Raw genomic sequence first — 9,461 nt, forward strand, 5'->3', positions numbered from 1 at the left:
TAGAGCCGCACCCCTCTACAAACTTTGACTTCCATGGACCTAGAAAGATGGATCTGTGCTTAGGGTGGCACTTAAAATATATTCCAACAGAAGCTTTGACTGTACAGGGTTTCACACGGCCATCTCTCTCTAACATGCAGGGCCGGCTCGCTCACTAGGCGAACAAGGCATTCGCCTAGAGCGGGCCGGCCCTTGGGGTGCCAAACTGCACCCCCCCCGCCGCCAAAAGCCCTCCATGCATCTAGTCCCTGACCAGGGGGCCACCACCTCTGCCTCTTTCTTCTTGGCGCCGCCCCCGTGGGGAGCGAGGGGATGGGGCACACATGGCTGGGGGGTCCTGGTCCCCTAAGGGGGAAGGAGAGATGGGAGGGGGGAAAGAAAAAGCAGAAGGGCCGCACTCGTAAGAGCCTTGTAGCCCCCTCTCCCCCCCTCACCCGATGTGCCCAGCTTAGCACCCGGGTTGAGTGCCGGAGAGGCATGCGGTGGCGCGGGGGGGAGACACAAGGTGAGGGGGGTGCCACAAGGCAGCCTCGCCTGGGGGGGGTGCTAGTTTCGCCTAGGGTGCCGAAAAACCTCGAACCGGCCCTGCTAACATCATCCCACCTCCCACCTTTCTGTTGCTTGTAACTTTAAGAATATTTGCCTAAAGGAGGTACGCACCAATGCATTTGACAAAGTGAGCTCTGACTCATGATGAGCTGGTGTTGGAATCTTTCAAGGTGTCACTGGAATTCTGCTTGGATTTTGCCGTAACAGGAGGAACACTGCTATTTCTCATGAACCATCATCAAAAGAAGCAAGGGGCGGGACTGGCTCAGCGCCACTGCTAAGGGTTGACAATTCTGGGCTGGGAAATTCTTTGACACTGGGGATACAGCCTGGGGAAAGTGGAGTTTGGGGAGGGATATCATGGGATATCATGCCATAGAATCTATCTCCAAAGTGCCACTTTTTCCACTGATCTCTGTTGCCTGGAGATCATTCTGGGAGATCTCCAGGCTGTGCCTGGAGGTTGGCAACTCTAGCCACTGCTCTGCTCCACCACGCAAGGGCTTCCTGCATGCCTGGCTGGGCTGGAGTTTGGATGGCTGAACCTTCAGCCCGCCAAGCACCAACCACAGTTGCAGGGATACTCCTGGGGGGTAGCCTGTCTTTCTGCAGGCGAAAACAAAGCCACCTTGCCCCCACCTCAATCGCTTAGCATTCTGGCATGCGTGAACTCAGATGCCACACTTATGCATAACCACATTTCAATACCGCTAAATTACTGAAGGGCCGGATTTCCTTTTATAAATAGGTGAGAGTGCCAAAGGTGTCTTTTTTTCTGTCTAGTATAAGTGTCTGCCTGTATGAATTCTGCGAGTCTTGCGAATCACTTTTCTCCTCCTGCTTTGGTGTAGAATTCCAGGAAATGGTGCACTCCTAAAGGCGTTGGAAATGACCATGCGTGACGAAAGGACTGACACACCTATAGGAGACCCTTCTCCCAAATCTTGTAAACCCAGGAATCCCTCATTATTTTGGTTGGTTTTTTTTTTGTCTCAACCGTGTGTTAACTGGTTTATAGATTTCGGTGAGGATCCGTGACTGCGCTAGTCAATGCAAGTGATGTTTGGGCTAGTGTAGATGTTTGGTAACCATCTTAGCAACCACTGCACTGGAAAAAAAATTAAACGGATATTTCTCACTGTGTTCTTGTGGCAGAGTCTATCCTTCTTCTAACCAACATTCTGAAAGGTGCAGTGGATTATCATGATGGCCCCCGGTTGCTGAAACACCAGGCTCGTGTACTTACTCAGCCGTGATGGTTGCACCCTTGGCCACTGGGAACATGGTCAGAACACCAATCTCCAGGGCCAGCGTCAGCATACCCTGAGGTGGGGCATCTGCTGGAGCCCAGGGCTTACAATGGGGCTTACAATGGGGCCCACTGCCACCGACCCACACCACCCATGTTCCCAGCTGTCCGGTGTCACTGGGGAAGGGCTGGGTGGGAGATGGCCAGGTCAGCCGTACTCCCAGCTGCATGCACACCAGCCAGGGCTGTCGGGAAATGCATGTACAGGTGGTGCAGGCAATTAAGCATGGGTGATGGAGAACAATGCACAGGCAGGTAGGGGGTAGACAGGGAGGCATGAGGTGGACCTGAGGGTGGGCAAATGGGGGTCCTTGGCCATTTCTGCCTAGGGCCCTCCTAAACCTGGAACGAGCACTGCCAATCTCCATGCTAGCCTTGAGATTCTAAACACCTACCAGTCCCCTCCTAGGGGCTGACTGACACCACATCTTACAATGGTTGTATGCTGTTTGAACAGTTTTGTCTTCCTTACTGTTGGGATTCAGGGGAAAACAGAAAGCCAAAACAGAAGGTGTTGTGGAGCACCTGTGGAGCTGATGGACAGGACAGTCCATTTCCTATCCCTAACTTCTTTTACTGTCCTTGTCCTACTGTTCATGAACAGGGTGTTGTGTGCGTGAACAGGAGAGGAGACAAGCGGCCCCCTTACACATAACTCATAACACTTAAAGCTGAAGTGTCGAACTCATTTGTTACGGGGGCCAGATCGGACATAAATGTCACTTTGTTGGGCCGGGCCACGTGTGCCATAAAATGTAATGCCAGGTACTGGAGATAGAAACTGTATAAAGGACAGCAGATGGTAAGCTCCGAGTTGGTGTATCCTCACTGCAAGGCCCCGTGGGCTGGGAGGGGGATGCAGAGGAAAACGCACATAGGCAGACTAGAGAGCCAGCAGTGCAGCACTGAGCAGATGCTCCCATGATGCTTGACTGCTTGACTGCAAACAAGGTTGTTCTGCCGTGCTGAAGCCACAATGGAGTGGCTCCCCCCACTCCCCCCCAGCACTCCCTCCCTTGCATCAGTTGCTCGCGGGCCGCATAAGAGCCCTGCATGGGCCGGTTCTGGCCACCTGGCCTTATGTTTGACACCCTAGGGTTAAAGCCTGCAGGGGAGTTAAGGCCTATTTCCAAGCAAGGCAGGAAGCAGGTGTGGATGGGAAGCTACAGACAAAAAAGGAGCTGCAAGTAGACCTGTTGTTCCAAAGAAAACCCCAAAGTGAAAACACATAATACCTTTTATTAGGACCAACCAAAATGATACAAAAGAGCATGGAAGCTTTCAAGTCCCCAAGTGTCCTTTGTCTTGCTGAATTTGTTGCTGCAGCTGCTTTTAACTTTCAGTCTTGTGAAGAATTCTACAGAACTCGAAAACTTGCATAGTGCCTTGCATCACTTTGGCTACTATAAGGCATTACATGGCTTTTATTTCTGGCTACAGATAAAAGGCAGAGGAAGAATGAACCCTGTTGGCAGGCTCCAACAAGAAAGGGAACAAAGCATCCAGGAGCAGAAAAGAGTTAGGCATACGCATTCCCCTTTCCCCTGAATGACACCAAAGGGTCCCATAGTTTGTCCTACCTCCTTTCCTTATACTCGAAAACATTTGCACTTTGGTGGGGAGGCTGAGGTCCAGAGCCTCCTTTTCCTAGAGAGGGAATGACTGTTCAGACAATCTAGGGTTGCCAGCCTCCAGGTGGGGCCTGGGGATCTCCCGCTTTTACAACTGATCCCCAGCTGACAGAGATCAGCTCCCCTGGAGAAAATGGCTGCTTTGAAGGGTGGACTCTATGGCATTGTACTGTGCTGAGGCCCCTCCCCTCCACAAACCACACCCTCTCCTGGCTCCACCCCCAAAGTCTCCAGGTATTTTCCAACACAGACTTGACAATCTAAGTCATACGTGTAGGGTACGCCTGAGATAGTGCTTCCTATTTCACAACACCACTCCAGCACCAAGATCTGGACCCTTCCCCAAGAGCATCAACCTTATCTTTGTCACAGGACTGTTGTCAGGATTAAAGATGTTGAACAAGCGACAAACTGGGGGAAAGTAGTAGAAAACCCACTAAAACACTTAGATATGTATGCAAATACATAAATACTTATATATTTAGATACTATATCAAAATTTACAAAATTTATATGCAAGCCATATTAGCCATAACAATACAATGTCTCAGTGCTATATAATAGAACACAAATTGCAATGTTGCTAGCCAGAACAATCATTAGAATATTGCTAATCCATTACAGGTAAGTTTTTTACAAGTTCAAGTTTCAAGTTTACAAAGCAGCCGGCTTTCGCTTGGTTTCGTGTCAAAACTTCATCAGAAGCAGAACAACTTATATTGTGTCATAATATTTGATAGTTTGAAATTGCACCTTTCTGATTTCTAGAAGCACCTTCTTCTCAAGGGTTGCTACAATTAGTATTGGGACTAGCCCTCAATTCCCATGAAGAATTGCCTTTAGCAGCAGAATAGAGATACATTCTTGGCTTCAAAGCTTAGCAGTATACAGAAAGGTCCAATATGAGGTCTTTGTGCATGTTCCTCCATAAGGAAGAATTCAAAAACAAGTGGACTGCGATCCTTAATAAATGCTCGTATGACCTCATGCTCTTGATAATTGACCAGGCAGCACAAGAAGCTGAAATAATGAAAAAAGAAATTCAGGAATTGGAGGATAGACTGAAGGGTCTTACTAGCCCGAAACCTTTAATACTAAACTTAAAGAATTAAAAGAAGAGCTTAAAACATATGAAAATAGGACACGAGAAACCAAACTTTAAAAGTTTGAAAGAGACAACAGGGACTATGCACTCAACAGGGTGTATAAATGGTGTTCCCCTAATGTAAGTTCCATCAAGAGGGTGTCTTCGGCGGACTCTAGGGACTCAGTATCAGAAATGGAAACTACAGAGGCAGAGGATTCGGCAACAACTTCCGGGGAGGAAGGGTCTATGAGTAGACCTTTTTTAGACAGATGCACAAAGACCAAGGCAAGATAAAATCTTTCATACAATCAATCCAAACGGGGCAGAAAGAAAATTTAGTGGTGAATTTACCTAGTAGGAACTTGACTGCCGAAACATTGGCCGTGCTAGATTTAGGACCAGGATTTGTTTCCACTCCAAAGTATAATGCATTTCAAATAAGGATAGACATATTCAAATTGATCAGAACTTTGAAATCAAAATGCTTCTTTGCAGACACAAGTTTTGTGGACATTACCCCTTTTAGAAATAAGTCTCAGTTTATCCCGACGAGGTTCAGCACCCTTCTTCAATCACTGTTTTTGAGAGACGGGTGTTGGAGGACATTAGTTCTACAGAACAACACTGCTCCCCAATTAGGTATAATTTAACAAGAAAACAAATGGACATTTAAAAAAATATATCTGAGGATCGGGAGATGGTGGTCAAAAGTGCGGACAAAGGGGGAGCGCTAGTAATACAGGATTGCAAGGATTATGTCCAGGAAGCCACGAGACAATTGGAGGATGTTACATTTTATAGACGGATAGCCTATAATCCCACCGGAGAAGTTCTTAATATCATTAAGGTAACAGTGAGAGAGGCTTTGGCCATTTATTATATATCAAAACAAACAGCAGAGTTTCTTATCAACTTGTATCCAAGGGTGCCCATTTTTTACATCCTACCAAAGATTCACAAACCAGGATCACCATCACCATCACCTGGCCGACCGATTGTTTCTGGCACAGAATCAATTTTTGAACCCTTATCCAAGTTTCTTGATTCTTTCTTACAACCATTTGTTAATACACTTCCTTCATACCTAGGCTTACCAAATGCCGGCGGGGGATCTGCAGCTCTTTACAGGATCCCTGCCGCGGGGGACAGCGAAACGCGGTGCACCCGCTGTCGCCAGGATGTGACGCTATGCGTCGCTCTGGCAACGGGACTCCAAACAGCCCCGTTGCCAGAGCGACGCATAGCGTCACATCCTGGCGACGGCGGGTGCACCGCGGATCGCCGGCCGCCGCGGCAGGGATCCTGTAAAGAGCTGCAGATCCCCCGCCGGCATTTGTTAAGCCTATTCATACCTCAAAGACACCAGGGATTATATCTCTAAAGAGAGAAGGGAATCCCTCCCCCCCCACACTCATTTTTTGCTAGATTTAATTGACATCAGTTTTGAGAAAAACTTTTTTCCATTTCCAGGACACCTTTTACTGGCAGATAAAGGGAGTAGCCATGGGGAGTGCGTTTGCCCCCAGTGTAGCTAAATTATACATGGGAGAGTTCAAAGATAAATGGATATTGAGTAGTGTGAATAATCCATTCTACACTCATGTGTTGCACTTTAGGAGATACATTGATGATTTGTTCTTTATTCTAGACGATTTTTCTATAGTAGAAGATTTTGTCATCTGGCTCAATTCGGTCCATGACTCTATTAAATTTTCCTGCAAGTCGGACGTCTCCCGTATAGATTTTCTTGACACCAAAGTTTTTGTACATGAAGGACGGTTAGCGATACGTCCCTTTAACAAAGAAACTGACAGAAACTCATACTTACACTTTGCATCACATCACGTAGGATATCTTAAGAGCAACTTACCTTATGGGTAGTTTTTAAGGGCGAGGAGGAACTCTACTTTGATAGAGGACTTTGAGAAAGAAGCAGACAGACTTACAACACTGTTTACCCATCAAGGGTATCCTTTGTATATGATCAAAAAAGCCCGGTTTTGGGTGCAACAGAGAGACCGCAGGGAGCTATTGCTAGACAGGGAAAAGAGGGAGAACAAGGGTAGAATATGTTGGGCCTTTGATTTTACTTCCCAGTCATATTCGATTTGAAATACAATACTGAAACATTGGCACATATTGAGTGATATACCTGATTGTGAAACTCCTCCATTCATGGTTTCCGCAGGACTACTAATATCAGAGACATGATTATTACAGCTGACTTAGAAGATGTGGAAAGATGAAACACCACTGCAAAAGGACATTTTAAATGTCACAAATGTGTAGCCTGTCCACAGGCATGGGAGACCAAGGTATTGGATTTCCCAGAGGCAGGTTTTAAAAAAGGTATCAACTTTCTGTCTACCTGTTCAACAAAAGGAGTGGTATACCTTTTACAATGTGGCTGTGGGCTTAATTATGTAGGCAAATCCTCACGTGCATTAAAGACACGGGTATTGGAACATAAATCCCGTCTAAAACATAAATGCCCAGACGCTTCCCTTGTCCAACATTTTTCTGAAAAAGGGCATAGCCCAGAGGACTTTAAATTTGTGGTATTGGAGGTGCTTCGCCCCAAAAGCCTTGAGCACTCTGCTATTTTTATGTCACTTGTTGTTTTTTTTAAAAACATAAATGCCCAGACGCTTCCCTTGTCCAACATTTTTCTGAAAAAGGGCATAGCCCAGAGGACTTTAAATTTGTGGTATTGGAGGTGCTTCGCCCCAAAAGCCTTGAGCACTCTGCTATTTTTATGTCACTTGTTGTTTTTTTTTAAAAAATAATTTTTATTATTTTCATAACTAAACACAATCAACATTAAAATAATTCTTAACAGTTGTAACATATCACCGTAAATCTCTAACAAACATAACAATTTGTAAAGTCGATCCCAGTATCAAACATCCTACACAAATGTGTAGTAAAATACAGTTGATAATTACAAAATAGGAATAGGTAATAACAAATGATCTTATAATATCCAATGTTTACGAATAAAAGAAAAGTATTGTGACTGATGTGAGTTTGAGAGTTGTCCTAGTATATATTCCAAATGATTTAAGATTGGGTGCCATCTTCCATAAAAAGAGTCTATTTGTTTGGAGGATTCATAACAGGCTAGTCTATCCGAAATTCTGTTCAACAATAAATGGTTCCAAATATTTGAAAACCAGGAGTTTAAACGTAATGCGTGGGTATCTTTCCATTGTTGGGCAATTGTGGATTTTGCCGCTGATAGTAATAATGTAAGCAGCTCCTTACTATATGGAGGAATGTTGAGATATTTCCAACTATTTAAGATTAAAATTTCGGGTTTCATTGGTATTTTATGCCCTGTAAGGTGTTCAATTTCTGACAGTATCTTTTGCCAGAAAGAGTTTACCCTCGGGCATTCCCACCAACAATGAATGTAAGATCCAACTTTTCCACAACCTCTCCAACATAGAGGGGAATATGAAGGGTTGATTTTATGCAGTTTCAAAGGGGTAAGGTACCACCTAGTTATGATCTTGTAATTCTGTTGTATCACATTGATTGATTTGGTTTTAAAGGCATAGGAGGACCAAACGGATTCCCAGAATGGTTCATCTAAAGTTGCATTAAAGTCTTTTGACCAAGAAATTGTATATGTAGGAAGTTTATAAGGTTTAGGGTCTAACAGAATTTTATAGATAGATGAGATAAGACTCTTTGAAGAGCCGTCAGTCGCAATCATGAGTTTCTCAAAGTCGGTAAAAGGGGTCTCACAAGCCTTTTGTAGTTTGGGAGAGGCGAAGAGGTGCTTAATCTGTAAATATTCCATCCATGGTAGGGATGTCTGTGCCTTAATATCCAATTTAGGTTTTTCTAAAAGTTGTTTATTACGAGTAAGGTCGTACAGTGTAAATAGTTTTGCTCTTTTCCATTTTGAAAAGGTGTTTTGAGGGTATGCTGGAGGAAACCAGGTTTGATTGTAAAATGAAGACATAAGAGAAAATTCAGGTAGAAGAGTATGACGTTTTGCTTTCCAAATTTTAAAGAGAGAGTGCATAAAAGGATGCTGTTGGATCTTAAAAGCTTTTTCTGAGATTTTTTGCCAGAGGGTTGTCTTATACGAGGACTGATTCAAAAAGAATTCTTCAATTCCTGTCCATTCAGGAAGGGGATCTACTTTTAAAATTTTTAGTACTGTTTTAAGGATCGTTGCTTCATAATAGGATTTTAGATTGGGTAACGCTAGTCCTCCTAAAGAGGAGGTAAGGCATAATGTTACATATTTAACCCGGGGGTGACGATGATTCCAAATGAATTTCGTCCATTGTGATTGCCAAAGGGTGAATTGCGATGGAGGTATCGGGAGAGGAAGGGCTCGAAAAAGATAAAGAAATTTGGGAAATATAAAAGTTTTGAGTGTTAGTATTTTTTCCAACCAAGAAAGATTTTTCTCCTGCCATTGAGAAAGAGTACTGTTGGTAATACTAGATAATTCAAGATAGTTAATTTTGAATAGCAAATCTAAATTTAAGGGGATTTTGACTCCCAAATAAAGCCAGTATTGTGTAACCCACTGGTATTGAAAGTTTTCTTGAATATAGTCTTTCACTGGGTGGGATAGATTTAAAGGGTATAAGGAGGTTTTAGCTTGATTGACATGGAGTTGCAAATTCTAACAGGTGGGTTTCTATCTTTGGTAAGGTATTATGAGGTTGACTAACATATAAGACAAAATCATCTGCAAATAAACTGATCTTGTGGGATTGTTGGGCGATATCTATACCTGTAATTTCATCAGAATTTCGTATTTTATTTGCTAGGGGCTCTATAGCAATGGCGAATAATAAGGGTGAAAGCGGGCACCCTTGACGGGTGCCGCGAGTTAAAAGAAAATTATCTGATGTAGTGT

At 44.1% G+C, this 9,461-nt stretch overlaps 1 protein-coding gene across 1 annotated transcript in view; it reads left to right on the forward strand.

Moving 5' to 3' along the window:
• Nucleotides 1-1,426, forward strand: part of LOC107123047 (parvalbumin, thymic CPV3) — a 10,937-nt gene extending 9,511 nt beyond the window's left edge. The window contains exon 4 of the mRNA XM_015426215.1: nucleotides 1,401-1,426. Coding sequence (XP_015281701.1) covers nucleotides 1,401-1,426 — 26 coding nt within the window. The remainder of the gene's footprint in view (nucleotides 1-1,400) is intronic.
• The last annotated feature ends 8,035 nt before the right edge of the window (nucleotides 1,427-9,461 follow it).

The sequence above is a fragment of the Gekko japonicus genome, unplaced genomic scaffold (assembly GCF_001447785.1).
Source record: "Gekko japonicus isolate JY-2015 unplaced genomic scaffold, Gekko_japonicus_V1.1 scaffold384, whole genome shotgun sequence".
NCBI lineage: Eukaryota > Metazoa > Chordata > Lepidosauria > Squamata > Gekkonidae > Gekko > Gekko japonicus.